At 32.4% G+C, this 18,592-nt stretch overlaps 1 protein-coding gene across 1 annotated transcript; it reads right to left on the bottom strand.

Moving 5' to 3' along the window:
• Window positions 1-11,936: 11,936 nt before the first annotated feature.
• LOC139889284 (uncharacterized) lies at window positions 11,937-16,614 on the bottom strand. Its single transcript, XM_071872245.1, has 6 exons — window positions 15,510-16,614; window positions 15,150-15,237; window positions 14,268-14,414; window positions 12,617-14,187; window positions 12,193-12,540; window positions 11,937-12,043 (listed from the first exon to the last, which is right to left on the bottom strand). Exons 1-6 carry the CDS (start codon window positions 16,612-16,614, stop codon window positions 11,937-11,939), a joined length of 3,366 nt encoding a protein of 1,121 aa, XP_071728346.1.
• Between the last annotated feature and the right edge of the window lie 1,978 nt (window positions 16,615-18,592).

Below are 18,592 nucleotides of genomic sequence, written 5' to 3' on the forward strand. Positions count from 1 at the left end.
AAATAAGTCAACGTGATGAAATGCCACAAAATGTCATTCAAGTATGTGAAGTATTTGACATTTAGGGTATTGACTTTATGTGTCCATTTCCAAAATATCATAATAATCTCTATATTCTCGTTGTCATTGATTATGTATCTAAATGGGCGGAAGCACAAGCTCTCCCGACTAACGATGCACGAGTTGTAGTCAACTTTTTAAAACGTCTTTTTGCAAGGTTTGGAACACCGAAAGCTTTAATAAGTGATCGGGGAACTCATTTTTGTAACAATCAACTTGAGAAAGTTCTTAAAAGATATGGAGTAACTCATAAAATCTACACTGCTTATCATCCACAAACAAGTGGACAAGTTGAAAATACCAACCGAGCTTTAAAACGTATTCTAGAGAAAACCGTAGGATCAAATCCAAAGGAATGGTCCATTAAATTGGAGGATGCACTCTGGGCTTTTAGAACAGCCTACAAAACTCCAATTGGAACCACACCTTTTAGACTCGTTTACGGAAAAGCATGTCATCTTCCAGTAGAAATTGAACACAAAGCATTTTGGGCTTTGAAGACATGTAATCTTGATTTACATGAAGCCGGACGTCTACGATTAAGTCAACTAAACGAATTAGAAGAATTAAGACATGAAGCATACGAAAATTCGTTAATCTATCAAGAAAGAACGAAGAAATGGCATGATAAGAGAATCAGAAGTTCAAAAGAATTTAAAGAAGGAGACAGAGTTCTTCTTTTCAATTCACGATTCAAGCTATTTCCTGGAAAATTGAAATCAAGATGGTCTGGACCATTCATAGTCAAAAGAGTTTTCCCATACGGAGCAGTAGAATTAATAAATTCAAATGGGATTGAATTTAAGGTTAATGGTCACAGAGTTAAACATTATATAGATAGTCCGATGGAAGTTGACAACGAAGTTAATCACAATTTCGATACCACAGCTAACTAAGTGTGGGGAGAATCAAGTCTTTTAAAGGATAATATGAATTTCTGTTAGAGTTAGATTTTCTGTTTTCGTGTAGTTCTCGAAAATGAAACCCGAATGGTCTTTCCCTAGCAGACCCTAAAGAACTAGTCTTTTCCCCCCATTCTGAATTTTTATTTTTTTTAGGTTTTACGAATGAAGACTTCCTGTGAACTAAACCATGGTCTAATGCTACACGCTTTGATCACTAAACGTAATAATGACACACTTCCAAGTGAATTGGTATCATTAATCAGAGGTAAATTGGACGGAGTAAGAAAAGAATCCAGATGCGAAAATAATAAGTTACAATTTGGTAAAGGAAAATCAAAATCCGCAGCGAAAAGAAGAGCACGACACCTTAAAAGATGTCACAAATGCGGGAAATGGTCACACGAAGGTAAATGTTCAAATAATTAAACTTATTCAAACACCGAATTTGTTACTTTATGCAGAGACGGACCGTTCATATGTTTAGAAGAAAAAACGTTAAATGCTCGAGGTTACGCCTATGTAGCCATGGAAAATCAATTAGTCCGACTATCTTATGAGTGGGCTAGAGCATATCACTAAGAAATCTATTTCTCACAGGTAAGTTTGTACAGTTTTCATTTTTATTTTTATTTTTTTTATTTTTAACCTTTTGATAATAAACGCTAATTTGTTCGCTATAAAGTATTAAATTGGTATTCTATAAAATTAGGTCTTGCGACCGAAATTATTGATATCATACAAAAATTTATTACATCATTGCGAAATTTAACGTTTATTCTTAAGGTATAAATATCTTTAATCAATCAACCCAAAAATATTTCAAAAATTCGTCAGGAGTTAAATTAGGTTATGAAACCGAAATTACTATACCGAAAAGAGAGGCGTATATTTTTGATAATATTTGATTGATTAAAGTGGGATAAAAGACTAAAAAGATTTTTAATTTTATTTTTACCATGTTTTTAAAATTAATATATAAATATTAAATTAATATTGTGAACTTTTTAAAATCAATATATTTAAGTTTGTAAATAGTTGGAAAAAAATTTAATATTTTTAATATAAGTTTGTATGTATAAAAACAAAAATATAATATAAGTTTAGTGTGAATTTTTAATTTTTAAAATATGAATTTTTAATTTTATGCATTTTAAATTTAAGTTTGGTGTGAATTTAAAAAACAAAAATTTACTTTATTTTGCTAAGTTAAAAATATGATTTTTAAAATTCGTCGTAAGTTGAAGACTAGGTCGTTGAACCGAAATTGCTTTACCCAAGGGAGGGACGAGAACTTTTATTATCATTATTTTTAATCTTATTGAATTAAAGTATGCCAAAAACATTAAAAAAATCCAAAAATCTTTGCTTTTAAAACCGCGCTTTAAATTGACAAATTTTAAAATTTTATCGAGGGACAGACTAGGACATCGATCCGAAACACCCTCGCTCCTAAAGGAAAACAAAATTTTTAGAATTTAATTAATTATTTATATGTTTTATAAAGTATAAGGTTTTATTAAAAAAAAAAAAAAAAACAGCCAAAACACTGTAGCCGGACCCCCATGTGATCGCATGGGGTTTACACACCAACCTCATGCGATCGCATGAGGCTGGATTCCAGGCCAGAAACAAAAGGACCAGCGAGTCTGCTTCTTCACCATAAACACACACACATATACGAACCTACTCACAAATCACCTCTAAAATTCACCATTTTTCACCGTAATTCGTCAAATTTTTCACTCTAATCATGCCTAGATTCTCATTCTTCAGCAAAAAGGTAAAAATTACACCCCTAAACTCTATAAATTCCTAGTTTTTGTGATAATTACCAATATTTTATCTAATGCAATTTTGTTGATTTCTAGTGTAATTAGTGTTAAATTGTTAGTATTTTATGCATGTATAACCTAGATTGATGCTATTTAACATGATTTGAAGCCAAAAATTTCAAAATTTTTAGAAATCTAGGGTTTGTGTTCTTGAGCAATTTGGGGCTTTTTGATATAAACAGGTTATGGCCAATTTTTGTCATGAATTATTGCTAAATTGAGTAGTGTAACATGTTTAGGTAGTTAAATGATCCAAACATTGATCCTAAACATGATTTTTGGAGATTAAAGTGGACTTTTTAGTTGAAAAATTCATGAACTTGATTAATTTGATATAATTGCCATTTGAGACTTGTTTAATTGTTAGTAATGACTATTTTGACATGTTATTTGAGTTAAATGCTTATGAACTTTGTATACATTTTCATATGTGCTTATTTGGAAAAGTGTAGAATTGTGAAAAATTGTGAAAATGTGTATAAGTTTAACTTTGATTTAACATGTTATTGTGATTGTTTTAAGTTGTTATTTTGTTAACACTAATGCATATTTGGATGCACAAATTTTGTATTTAATGTGTTTTGCAAAAAGCCGATACTGGAGGTTCAGGAGCATCATCATCTAGACTACCTGCTCTAGCATTTGAACCAGAACCAGAAATGCAATATGAACCCGAACAAGTACCACAACAGGAACCACAACATCAGCCTGATCAGCACGTACCTTATTATGATCCGCTACATAATGTTAATGCCTTCATAGTACATCCGAGGCATCCACCAGTAGAATACCCAACGATTCTTGAGCACACTTTGCATCCTAATCTGAGATTTGATAGAAGATGGAGAGATTACGAGACATATCAAAGGAACAAATTCAAATTGGTAACAAAAGAGGTAGAGGTGCCAAGGGTAATTGATTGGAATCCTTTGGAAACGGTCCATCTAGCTGACCGTGTTAGACAGCATTTGATTCAAAGGTATGGCAGTTCTTCTTTTACATATTCGGAACGTCTTTTCACCATTCGTAGACCTGTATATAAGGAATGGTGTGTTGAGTTGATGAGTACTATAGCGTTAAATGTAGATGTAGATAGGTTAGACGATAGAAGTTTTCTTAGATTTATCCTTGGCGGTAGGATGTACAGAATGTCCATGATGGACATGGCCAGGGCATTACAGATTTACACTCCTAGTGAATTGCTACTACCCGATTGTATGAGTTTGATTTATCATGGTGAAAGGGTAGATAGGAACTTTGACGTTGACGCCATTTGGAGGCGTATGTCAAACTATAATGTTTTTACACTAGGAGGAAAACACTCCTACTTACATATTAACAAAGCCGAGCTTCGTGTGATTCATAGATTTTTGGCAAACTCGATTACACAGAGAGGTCACAATAAGGAGAAAATGACCTTACATGATTTATTTTACCTAAAGTGTATTCGAGACGCGAGAAGCTTTATTAATATCCCTTACTGTGTTGGTTTTTATTTATCTAAAATGGTAGAGGGAATGCAGGACGGGAGTATAATAGGAGGAGGTATTTTTGTTACTCTCATTGGAGAGTATTTAGGTGTTGATAGGAACCAAGGAGGTCCATTACAGGTTTGTAGAGAACAGGATGAGACCATAGGATTGCGGGTTTATGTGGGTGCTAAGGTATTGAAGAGTAGACGCAACTAGGCATTGCCCTATGAAGGTAATCATCCTCAGGCAGAGAGAGCCTCAGACGAGGAAATGGAGGAAGTGGAAGACATTAGGGATGTCCTTCGAGATGCTATTCTTGACGTCCACGTTCGTATAGATGAGGAATCAATGACGAACGCGGCCAGACATAGTATGTACGAGCAGTGGAACTCCGAGCGAGTATACGAGGACTATAGGCGACGCCAACACGATAGCTGGGTAGTTCATCAGCACCAAATCATGAGCCAGCTATCATATCAGGTACCAAATAATTATGTGCCTACTCGACCTGCTCATTTTCCGCCACACAGCCCCGACATCCGACCACCCTTTAACCGGTATGACTATAACCAAGCCTATCAGGACACCTATAACCAACAATGGAACCCACCTAACGAGATGAACTGGAACCCCTATCCAGACTGATTTAGTTCCATTGGTTATTTTTATGATTTTTATGTTTTTATATTTTTACTTATTCATGTTTAAACTTATGATATTGTGATACATTAATGTATTGTTTAATATTTTTATTATTATTGTGTACTAATATTTCACATTTAGGATTTGAAAGTGGGATATTAAGTCTCATTTCAAATTGCCATGCATGTTTATATTTGTATTGTATGTATATTGTCGATTGTACAAAACAGGGTAAAACAGCGCATTTTCAAAGACTGGCATTAAGTTCAGCAAAAGCTAGTACTTTTGACGACAAAACGAAAAACAAATGTGATGAAACAACAAGACGAAATGAACAAATGATGTGCACCATTTATCATTCAGCAAACAAACGCCAATATGTTTGGAAACTTTGGTAAAATTTAATCATTTTTCTACGCTAATCACCCTCAGTAATTTAAATTGTTACTGATTTCTTGCAAATGAGGGCATTGCAAGATCTTAAGTGTGGGAAGGGGTTAAATTCTTTCGGATTTTAAAACTTTTTGATTTAAACACTTGGTTACCATTAAAAATGCTAGTAACGCAGTAGTTGTATTAGAATCTAGTGCTCTCTGATAATAAAGAACAGCCCTAGTCTTATATACTGACTACCCAATTCTAGTAAAAATTTTCAAAATTTTCAACTAAATGAATTCAAAATCATGTTTATACATATTTATGAACGATAAAACTAGGTGTTAACACCGAAATTATTGTTACCTCGAAAAGGACATAAATTGAGAAACAAACCAAAATGTTAGAATTCATTTAAAATGGAATAGAGGACAATAAAAAGGCAAATAAAAGAAAATAAAAGCCAAGTGTGGGAAAATTTACCAAGTTATTTAAAACATAAGTCACATATTTTTGTAACAAATAACTGAAGATACTTTTGTTTTGGACTAATTTAATCAGTTTTACCCGATTTACTGTAAGAAAAGATGGATCTACACAATGAATCAATTCCATCGTTAAAAGGAAGTAAAGTCTTCCGAAAAAGAAACGCGCTTCTTGATTTAGGTCATGAAGTTGTCGTCCAGACCAGCTGTAGGTTGACGAAAAACCTAGAAAAGTCATCTCTAAAATCAGCAGGAAATCCATGGACCTCAGTATCAAACAGGGTCGCCAAGTGGTCAGACTTATCCTAACCATGAGAGGATCTGTCTTGTAAAATGGGGAGGACGCCGTGCAAATTAGCTGGATAAGACTAATGAATCAGATCCCCAGAAAGGATAATCTCCTTAAAGATCAAAAATCAGCTTTTAAGACTGATATTACTCAATCCTAGAGATTGACCTTAAAGATTGAGAATTACAAACTCATGGAATTCAATGATATCTAAACTCGAGCTTGAACGAGAAAATATTTTGATAAAATTACAAACTGATTTGTTTTCTGAAAACCCATTTTTCAATGCGTTCATTACCATTGAACGTAAAATCCTAGGAATTCACTTGGAATTCATTAGGTCACCTGAACCAAATCGGGTGTCAACCGTAAGAACGGTGGTTGCATAGCATGGTCAAAGAGAGGACCTTGTGCCAGACCGAAGAAAAATTATAAGGGTGAGCTTTACTATTGCTCCTACCAAGGATAGTAATTGCATCCGACACGTTATAGACCATAATTAAAAGCATGTCAGAGGACATTGCCTTAACAGTTGCTTGTTCAACGCTTTCCTTTACAACCGAACGGTAGTTTATCGAAAGGTAATATACGGAGCAAGTAAACTGGACGTGTTGCTTTCCTAATACAAGGTTAGCAAGTGGGTGACACAAAACCACAAGTTTTGGGCTAAAATTTTTAAATCTGAAACCCACCAAACCCACAAAAATAATTTGCAAACACCAGTGAAGGGTTATTCCGAAAAACTTATCTAGGGTAAAAACTAGATTGAATTTTCAAAAGATCAAATGTTTTCATAAAGATCCAATTTCCTTAATTGGTCTAAAATTTTTATAGTCATGTGGGACTGTAAACCACATCATTACTACCATTGTTTATACCGCCGTATAGAAATCACTGATGTACAAAGTGTGAAGAATAAAGAAGTGATTCTAATATATTTCAAGACGATATTGCTTGAGGACAAGCAACGCTCAAGTGTGAGAATATTTGATAATGCTAAAAACGAACATATATTTCATAGCATTATCCCTCAAGAAAGACAAGCTTTTAGTTGCAATTGTTCTATTTACAAGTGATATTCGATTAAATAATAAAAGGTGAAGACAAAAGACAGATTCGACGAATTGAAGACGCAAACGACCAAAAAGCTCAAAAGTACAAAATACAATCAAAGAGGTTCCAATTATTGATAAGAAACGTCTCAAAATTACAAGAGTACAAGATTCAAAACGCAAAGTACAAGATATTAAATTATACGCAAGGACGTTCGAAAATCCGGAACCGGGACCAGAGTCAACTCTCAACGCTCGACGCAACGGACTAAAAATTACAAGTCAACTATGCACATGAATATAATATAATATATAATTAATTCTTAAAATTAATATATATATTATATTATATTATAAACCGTCGGTAAACTAAAAAACAAACACATGTGAGCCTCCCCAGCTGGCCATGCGATCGCATGGCCTTGAAGGGCAAAGCTCATGCGATCGCATGAGCCACTTTTTCTGGCCACAGCCCTATAAATTTCGAGCTTTGGTGCATCATTTATATATCCATCCATCTCTCTATCTATATACGTAAATATAAAAATATAAAAATATATATATATATATATATATATATATTATAATTTTAATTTTAATTTTAATTTAAATTTCTAATAATAAGGGTATGTTAGCGAATGTTGTAAGGGTGTAAGTCGAAATTCTGTCCGTGTAACGCTACGCTATTTTTAATCATTGTAAGTTATGTTCAACCTTTTTACATTAATGTCTCGTAGCTAAGTTATTATTATGCTTATTTAAATCGAAGTAATCATGATGTTGGGCTAAAAATATTAAAATTGGGTAATTGGGCTTTGTACCATAATTGGGGTTTGGACAAAAGAACGACACTTGTGGAAATTAGACTATGGGCTATTAATGGGCTTTATATTTGTTTAACTAAATGATAGTTTGTTAATTTTAATATAAAGATTTACAATTAGACATACCTATAAATAACCATATACACTCGATCGGACACGATGGGCTGGATATTTATATGTATGAATAATCGTTCATTTAACCGGACACGGGAATGGATTAATAGTCTATGGAATTATTAAAACAAGGGTGAAATTATGTACAAGGACACTTGGCGAAATTGTTAACAAAGTATTAAAACCTTGGGTTACACGCAGTCGATATCCTGGTGTAATTATTAAACAAAGTATTAAAACCTTGTTACAGTTTAAGTCCCCAATTACTTGGAATATTTGACTTCGGGTATAAGGATAATTTGACGAGGATACTCGCACTTTATATTTATGACTGATGGACTGTTATGGACAAAAACCAGACGGACATATTAAATAATCCAGGACAAAGGACCATTAACCCATGGACATAAAACTAAAATCAACACGTCAAACATCATGATTATGGAAGTTTAAATAAGCATAATTCCTTTATTTTCATATTTAATTGCACTTCTAATTATCGCACTTTTATTTATTGTCATTGTATTTAATTGCACTTTTAATTATCGTACTTTTTAATTTTCGTAATTTTATTTTATCGCACTTTTATTTATCGCAATTTCATTATCGTTATTTATTTTACGTTTTAAATTAAGTCTTTTATTTATTAATATTTTACATTAGGTTTTAACTGCGACTAAAGTTTTAAAATCGACAAACCGGTCATTAAACGGTAAAAAACCCCCTTTTTATAATAATAATATTACTTATATATATATTTGTATTTTTATAAATTAAAACTAATATAGCGTTAAGCTTTGTTTAAATATTTCCCTGTGGAACGAACCGGACTTACTAAAAACTACACTACTGTACGATTAGGTACACTGCCTATAAGTGTTGTAGCAAGGTTTAGGTAAATCCATTCTATAAATAAATATCTTGTGTAAAATTGTATCGTATTTAATAGTATTTCGTTGTAAAAATAAAGCTATTTCATATACACCTCGCATAACATCAAACTCAACTCGACATGAGTACCGCGTATCATCCGCAAACTGATGGTCAAAGTGAACAGACCATTAAAACAATGTAAGATATGATACGTGCCTGTGCAATCAATTTCGACAAAGGTTGGGATAGACATCTACCTTTAGCTGAATTTTCCTACAACAACAGTTATCACTCTAGCATCAAAGCTGCACCTTTTAAAGCTTTATACGGTCAGAAGTGTAGATCCCCTTTGTGTTGGGATGAACTCAAGGACAGGCATTTAACTGGTCCTGAAATTATTCATGAAACTACCGAAAAGATCGTTCAAATTAAGAAACGATTAGAAACTGCCAGCAGCCGACAAAAGAGCTATGCCGATAAGCATCGAAAGGATATAGAATTCCAAGTTGGAGATAAAGTCATGTTGAAAGTATCCCTTTGGAAAAGTGTCGTCCGCTTCGGTAAACGAAGTAAACTCAGTCCACGATATGTTGGACCTTTCACAATCACTCAAAGAGTCGGTCCCGTGGCGTACCGATTAGAACTACCAACTGAACTTAGCCAAGTACATGATGTGTTTCATGTATCGAATCTTAAAAGGTGTCTTGCTGATGACACACTTGTTATTCCTTTGGATGATATCCGCATTGATGAGCAAATGCACGTCGTTGAAGAACTTATAGAAATCATGAATAAAGAGGTCAAACAAACGCGTAAAAGCAACATACCTATCGTTAAAGTCCGTTGGAATTCACGTAGAGGCCCCTAATATACATGGGAACGCAAAGAACAAATGATATGGAAATATCCACATCTCTTCTCAACTGCTGATACAAATGAGAAGTCTACCTAAAACTTCGGGACGAAGTTTCTAATAACGGGGAGGTACTATAACGACCCTCATTTTTTTCATCTATATATTTTTCTTCCTTTAATTTAATGCCCGAATAAAAGAATTAAGTGAAATAAATAAACTTTAATCCTTAACTGTCGACTTTAAAAGTTATTAAACATACTAATTAACTTTGTACAATATTTGATAAGTTAATAAAAGATAAAAATAACGAGCTAATAAACTTCCGTGAACAAAATGAATAACTTTAAAACTTGTACTCTTAAATGACTAAACTTGGATACTTAAAGAACCATTTAAACTAATCACAAGATCAAGGACTAAAGTGAAAAGTTCCAACCCTAACCCTAAACCCTTTTGGCCGATTTTTTTAACGGGCAAAAAGACTATTTTGCCCTCCCATATTCACGGCCACCACCACCCATGCAAACCCTAACCCTAATCGATTACTTTGGCACTAAGTTTTTCCATTTTACCCTAAACCTAGAACCTTATAACCTCACCTATAAATAGAGACCTAGGCTAATGCTTTTCTTGTACCAAAACATTCTTATAATCCTCTATCAAAATCACAATCTCAACCTCCATCTCTTCTTTGGTTTTCGGCCAAGGAATCACCACCACCATCAAAAGCCGCCACCCTACCACCTTACAACCACCATCGACTACCAAGAAACACCACACAACCACCACCTCTCGGTCATCACCAAAACTGAGGCTACCCTTCGGTTTTACCCTAAGCCGATCGCCGCCCATCACCATAGTGTTATCGTGTTCGTTTGCTTCTTGTTTCCGGGTTGATATTCGTCGCGTTCATCGAATCTTCAAGGTGTTCATAATATTTTCGGGTTTGATCTTCATCATCAAGTGTTTCTTCTTTTCTTTTGTTAGTTATCCTCATATCTTCAAGGTATAACATAAACCCTAAACCTATTTACATTACCTTTGATCTTTACTTTCAATTCATATTCATGTTTCGATCTTGTTAATTCAAACAAATATATACATATACATTATATACATATACACACATAGATATATACATATACATGTAACAAATATATATATATATATATATATATATATATATATATATATATATATATATATATATATATATATATATATATATATATATATATTTGTGTTGTAATAAAAAAGGGATAAAAGTGTTTGATCCTTAAAAACCTAAAACCTAATAAAGAATATGTTAATATGGTTATAATTGGAAAGTATATACACACATATATATACACGTTACATATACATATATATACTATTTAAAAAATAAATAAATAAAATAATAATATATATTTATATATACACATATCGGCATACATATATATTTATAAAAAAATAATAAAACATATATACATATATTATACACGACATACACATATATATATTACATTAATTATTAAAAACTCTAATTAACCTAACCCTAATTTATTAATCCCTAATTTACTACCTAAACCCTAAACCTAAATACACCACTAAACCCTAAACATTAATGCTACTTTAATTAATTAAACCTAATTAATTAATACTACTACTACTTAACCCTAACTACTAATACTACTTAACTACTAAACCCTAATACTACTAATCACTTACTTAATACTACTTATACTATACTACTTAACACTTACACACTTATACTACTACTAACACTTATAATGTACTACTTATATTATAATACTTATGTTATAAGATTATGACATACGATTACAATAGTCATCCACGATAACGTGAAATTACTCGAACGTCAACGCTACTTAAGGCCTAGGGTGATCCTTGTTAAAATTGATAAACAGAATACAATAAACTTCTGGAATGACAGAAAACTTCAACTATTAGTCAAAATTACACAATCCTTAATCAGAGAACAAATCAGAATAAATCTCAAAATGTTTGAGATTTAAAATACACAATCTAAGACTGATAATAATGAAACTGAAACTGAAGAATCAAAAGAACTGATTCTTCACAAAATATGAACTAGGGTTTTCCTTTGAGAGAAATAATGAAGCAGATGATGAATACGTGAAAACTGCAGAAACCCTAGATCTCATTCTCTTTTATAATGTAGAAAATAGCAGAAAGATCCTTGAATCTTCTTTGCACAACCTCAGCAGCCCATCTACTTTTGATAATGTCAAAATTGGTCCCTTGAGTATCATAAGAATGTTAAAACCTGCATAAACTACTAGAAAACACCACAAATAAGGCAAAATAACAAACATATCAAAAATAAGTTTGATTGTTAATAAATTTAACACCCTCCCTCAAACTTATTTTTGGTACATATCATATAAACCAAGTTTACTAGAAAGAAAGCCATGTTGAGTGACACTTAATCCTTTAGTTAAGATATCAGCATATTGTAAATCTGATGGAACTTTAACAGTTTTAATCAGACCAGTTGAAACTTTCTGCCTTATAAAATGAATATCAATCTCAAAATGTTTGGTTCTTTCATGAAAAACAGGATTTGCAGCAATTTGAATTGCAGAATTATTATCACAGAATAAGTTAATAGGCAGTTTAAGATTAAAATTCAACTCTTGAAGTAAATTTTTTAACCAAACAATTTCACAAGTTGCTGCTGCCATAGCCCTATATTCTGCTTCAGCAGAGGACCTAGCAATAATATCTTGTTTTTTTACTTTTCCAAGATATTAAAGATCCACAAAAATAGACTAAGTATCCAGAAACAGACTTTCTCATAACTTTGCACTTACCCCAATCAGCATCACAGTAAGCATAAACATCAAGATCATTACCTTTAACAAACTGAATTCCTTTTCCAGGAGCACATTTAAGATATCTAAGCACTCTAAAAGCTAAATTCAAATGAGATTGTAATGGAGCATGCATGAATTGACTAAGAACTTGTACAGCATAAGAAATATCAGGTCTAGTTAGGGTAAGATAGATTAATTTACCAATCAATTTCTGATACTCATTAATATTTGATAACAAAGGATCTTTTTCACTTGGATCACAAGCAACACAAAGATTTGATTCAATAGGAGTATTTGCAGGTTTACAACCAAGCATTCCATAATCACTAAGTAGATCAAGACAGTATTTTCTTTGATTCATACAAATACCTTTTTCATTATTTAAAATTTCAATTCCAAGAAAGTATTTTAATCTACCAAGATCTTTTATTTGAAACTTTGACTTCAAGAACAATTTAAATTTCTCAATTTCATTCAGATTATTACCAGTAACAACAATGTCATCAACATATACCAAGATAGCAATAAACACATTATCATATGACTTAACATACAATGAGTAATCACATGTACTTTGTTTAAAACCATGTTCAACAAGAGCAGAGTTTAATTTTTCATTCCATTGCCTAGGAGCTTGTTTAAGTCCATAAAGAGATTTGTTAAGTTTGCATACTCTATTATCATTTTCAGAAAAATATCCTTCAGGCAATGTCATATAAACTTCTTCATATAAATCACCATATAGAAATGCATTATTAACATCTAATTGAAACATGGGCCAATTGTTATTAACAGCAAGAGTAACAATGCATCTAATAGTAGCATGTTTTACAACAGGAGAAAAGGTTTCTTCATAGTCAATACCTTCTTGTTGATTATACCCTTTAGCCACAAGTCTTGCTTTATATCTTTCTATTTCACCATTAGACTTATATTTGATTCTATAAACCCATTTATTACCTATAGGTATTCTATCAGGAGGTAATTCAGTAATTTCCCAAGTATTATTTCTGTTTAAAGCAGCCATTTCAAGATTCATAGCATCTATCCAATTTTGATCACATGCAGCCTGTTTATAAGTCTTAGGTTCAATAGATTTATTCAAGTTAGACACAAAACACCAATTATCAGAATTAAGCATAGAATAATTTACAACTCTTTCAACACCATATTTAATTTTTCCTTCAATGACATAATCATCAAATTTTTTAGGAATATTGGTCTCTCTGGTTGATCTCCTTAAGTTTTGTTCAACAACACGTTCAGAATGACTTGTGCCCTCAGGAGATATAGAATTGTCCAAAGGTGTTGCCATAGGGCACTCATCACTTGAAGGACAAGTGTCACTAGCATTACCATCAGTAGGACACTCATCTCTTAAAGGACAAGTACTACTATTACCCTCACCATCACTGATGTCTCTCTCCTCATCATTGGGACTTAGAGAATTTGATTGACTTAAACCACCATCAAAAAAATTAATTTGATTCAAATCACTACTACTATCACAATTATCAGAAAACTTTTTATTTTTAAAAGGAAACACAGTTTCATAAAACTTAACATCCCTAGAAAACAACACACTTTTATTTTCAAGATTAAAAAGTTTATAACCCTTTTTTTATTTGAATATCCAATAAAAACACACTGCACAGTCCTGCTACTAAATTTATGTTTAGGTTTTAAATCAACAGCATAACAAAGACAACCAAAAACTCTTAAATGAGAGAGACTAGGAGTTTTCTTAAAAATAACTTCATAAGGAGACAGACCAGAGAGCACAGATGAAGGAGTCCTGTTAATTAAGTAACATGCAGTTAGAACACAATCACTCCACATATTAAGAGGTATCCCCCCTGAAACATAAGAGTTCTTGCAACATTAAGCAAGTGTCTATGTTTCCTTTCAACAATACCATTCTGTTGAGGAGTGTAAACACATGATGTTTGATGTAAAATTTCTTTGGAATTAAAAAACTCATTAGTTTGATTATTAACAAATTCAGATCCATTATCAGACCTAAAGGTTTTAACTTGTTTAGAAAATTGTGTTTCTAAGAAAGAAACAAAACTTTTAATTTGATGAATAACTTCATCTTTATGTTTGATTAAATATATCCAAACACATCTAGAAAAATCATCAACCACGGTTAAAAAATATTTAAATCCATCTCTACTTTAAACTTTGAAAGGTCCCCATAAATCTAGATGAACCAATTCACCTAGACTTGTAGTTTTATGATCACTAAGAGGGAAAGGATCCCTTGTCTGCTTTGCCTTATGGCAAATATCATAGGGTTCAATTAACTTTTTATCACAATTAGTTACAGCAATTTTATTTTTCAAAACATCTAGACACATGATCAGAAGGATGACCTAGTCTAGAATGCCATAACTATTTAGATGTATAACTTTTATTTTCAGAGAAACAAATATTCATACACATAGAATTGCTTACATCAAATACATAGAGACCACCACACATATCACCAGTCCCTACAATTGTCCCTAGCTTCAAGTCCTGAATGTACCACTTAGACTTATCAAAACCAACAAATAAATCATTATCCTTAGAAAGTTTATACACAGAAAGCAGATTTACACAATATTCAGGTATAACTAACACATTGTGCAAAACAATATTTTTGGTTAAGTTTAAATCACCTATTTTTTTTTAATATGAGCTTTTGTACCATTAGGATGTCCAACAGTAAGATTTAAATGAGTTACATCAAAAACATTAGTTAAACCTTGAATAGAATCAGTCATATGTTGATTTGCACCAGAATCAATAATCTAACTTTTACTTTTGTTACTTTTTAAACATCCATTTGCATTAAAAAATGTACTAAAGTTTTCATTAAACTTCTTACTCCCATTAAAAACAGTACCTGCTATATTATCATTAGCAATTTCATTCACATAATTCTTTTCATTTATTAGAGATAAGAGTCTCATCATTTGATCATTTGTAAGATTCATGTTGCTTGAACCTGAAACATCAGAACTACTACTAACAGCATTGTTGTTAGTAACACTTTTATTATTATTATTAAACTTATTAACAAAGGGTTTTCTCTTCCAATTTGATGGGTAGCCTACAACTTCAAAACATCTATCAATAGTATGACCAACTCTATTACACTTAGTACATTTTAAGTCAGAGTTGACATTTCTATTAAAAGTATTTGTGCCTGCATTTCCTCTGTTAAAGTTATTATTTCTATTAGTGTTACTATAGTTAACAACAGTACTATTAGTGTCAGATTGAGATAAAAACACAGAATTCTGAGGTTTACTAGATTCACCATTAATAGCACTTCTATGAGACTCTTCTCTAGAAATCACAGAATAAGCAGTTTTAACATCAGGTAAAGGATCTCTAAGAAGTAAATTACTCCTAACAACCATATAACAGTCATTTAATCCCATAAGAAACTGCATCAATCTTAACATATTATTATGAGTTTGATTTGATTGAGCAGCATCACATGTGCATTTAGTCAATTTAATCATGGCATCATACTGAACCCACAAAGAACTCAACTTATGATAGTATTCAGCTAATGTACTATTACCTTGTTTAACAGTATTTATATTTTGATACAGATTAAAGATAACAGATCCATCTATTTTATCATAAGTATCTTTTAAATCCTTCCATACAGTAGCATCATCAACAGAAAAAATTGAACCAGAATACAATTCTTCACTTAAAGATCCAAGTAACCATATTAACACAACAGCATTACACCTATCCCACTGTCTAGCAAGAACACCATCTGTAGTGTTTTTTATACAAGTACCATCAATAAATCCAACTTTATTTTTAGTACCTAAAGCAAGCAAAACAAATCTACTCCAGATATTATAATTTTCAGTCCCTTTTAACTTGATAGAAACAAGTGGTGTACCAGTATTATCACTAGGATGCAAATAAAGTGGATCACTAAAATCAAGTTTATTAATAAGAGTAAGAGCAGTTTCATCACCCATAATGAAAGCAAAAAATAGAAACACATAATTAATCAACCAGAAATCAAATAACAGTAAGACAAGATAAAAATTCAAAGAAGAAAACAAATAAACACACAAGGAATAACACGAATAAATTCGAGACTCCCCTTTGAAGATCAACCAGACGAAATTTCAGCGGAAGACAAGAATCAATACCAACGGAAGCACAGAACAATCAAGATCCAAAAATAAGAACCACAACTTAACTGTGCTTGATCAGGTTTTCATCAACCTCAAGGGGTTGAGATCAAGAGTTGGGCACAGTGTTGTAATCCTTAATCAAGATCTTAAAGAAACTCAAGCAGATCTGAGAAAGATCAACTTGAAACCCTAACCCTAATTTCTTCAAAGAAATTAGGGAAAACACCAGATCTTCACAACCGAAGATCAAACAATACCCACAGACTTTGTCGAACCCAATAGAACACCAAACCAATTGATCGAAAACCCCAAATCTGAACGAATCCTTAATTTCAAACCAGAATCAACAATCACAACTCCGATCACTGTTGCTCCGATCACTGTAGCTCTGATACCATGTTAAAATTGATAAACAGAATACAATAAACTTCTGGAATGACAGAAAACTTCAACTATTAGCCAAAATTACACAATCCTTAATCAGAGAACAAATCAAAATAAATCTCAAAATGATTGAGATTTAAAATACACAATCTAAGACTGATAATAATGAAACTGAAACAGAAGAATCAAAAGAACTGATTCTTCACAAAATATGAACTAGGTTTTTCCTTTGAGAGAAATAATGAAGCAGATGATGAATACGTGAAAACTGCAGAAACCCTAGATCTCATTCTCTTTTATAATGTAGAAAATAGCAGAAAGATCCTTGAATCTTCTTTGCACAACCTCAGCAACCCATCTACTTTTGATAATGTCAAAATTGGTCCCTTGAGTATCATAAGAATGTTAAAACCTGCATAAACTACTAGAAAACACCACAAATAAGGCAAAATAACAAACATATCAAAAATAAGTTTGATTGTTAATAAATTTAACAATCCTTGGTACCATTATGGGACGCTTGTGGATCTCGAATGCCAAACTTAGATTTTGGTCAAGAGATCCTGGGCCAACCGGTAACAATAGATCATTCGAGTGACTCGGCGGTGGCATAGATGTTTGGGTATGGTGCACAATGTCAAACCCGACTATAGTAATCATACACTCACTAAGTGAACAACACTTAGTCACTTGCACACTTAATAAGTGGTGGACTTATTAAGAACAACTCACTAGTGTTCAACACTAATTTACTAAAAATGGGAACTTAGTAAAACGAACTACACTTAAACACTTGCATACTTAACTTAAACTTGGGCAAACATTTAACTACTCTTAAATGTCATTAGGTTGACTTTCTGCTCACATTCATCCAACTCTTCTATTCCGAGGAATAACAACTCTTCTCCTACTTACTAAGGTGAACTTCATAGCCCCACTTACTATTGCGCAATTTATTTAAACTTACTGGGGTGAGACACATGCTTCTTTTAATATTTACAACTTAGACACAAGTACCAACTATTAAACTGTGCTATACCTGGCTATGTCCTGCAAGTCCCCACTATGATATTTTTAATTGCTTTTACGTAACACATTCTTAATTATTGGGGGTAGGCTTATCGGGAGTAACGTCCCCGATACATTTGACCAAGTCATTGTATTACTTAATAATGATTGAAACCGACAAGGACAGTACAACTTGTCACGGGGCAAACTTTGAAACAAACTTGTCACTACTTTTAGATCCCTACGAGATCTACTTTTATAAATAAAAAATCTTGTGGTCTAAACAACGGTCAACTATTTTGTTAAACCTATGAACTTCACTCAACCTTTTTGGTTGACACGCATGTTTTGTCTAAGGTTACGATTGATCAGCTTACTCTTATCTATGTGATGCTACTTGGACTCTAGGACTTGAAGAAAGAGT

This window comes from Rutidosis leptorrhynchoides, chromosome 2 (genome assembly GCF_046630445.1).
Source record: "Rutidosis leptorrhynchoides isolate AG116_Rl617_1_P2 chromosome 2, CSIRO_AGI_Rlap_v1, whole genome shotgun sequence".
In the NCBI taxonomy this organism is placed as follows: domain Eukaryota; kingdom Viridiplantae; phylum Streptophyta; class Magnoliopsida; order Asterales; family Asteraceae; genus Rutidosis; species Rutidosis leptorrhynchoides.

Bases quoted from the DNA above. Each gene is read 5' to 3' on its own strand.
- LOC139889284 (XM_071872245.1), bottom strand. From the start codon at position 16,614: ATGGGTGATGAAACTGCTCTTACTCTTATTAATAAACTTGATTTTAGT. The intron at 14,188-14,267 runs GTGTGTTTTTAT...GTTGTTTTCTAG, and splicing joins TTTAGTAGCAGGACTGTGCA to GGATGTTAAGTTTTATGAAA. The intron at 12,044-12,192 runs GTTTATATGATA...ATGATACTCAAG, and splicing joins CTTTCTTTCTAGTAAACTTG to GGACCAATTTTGACATTATC.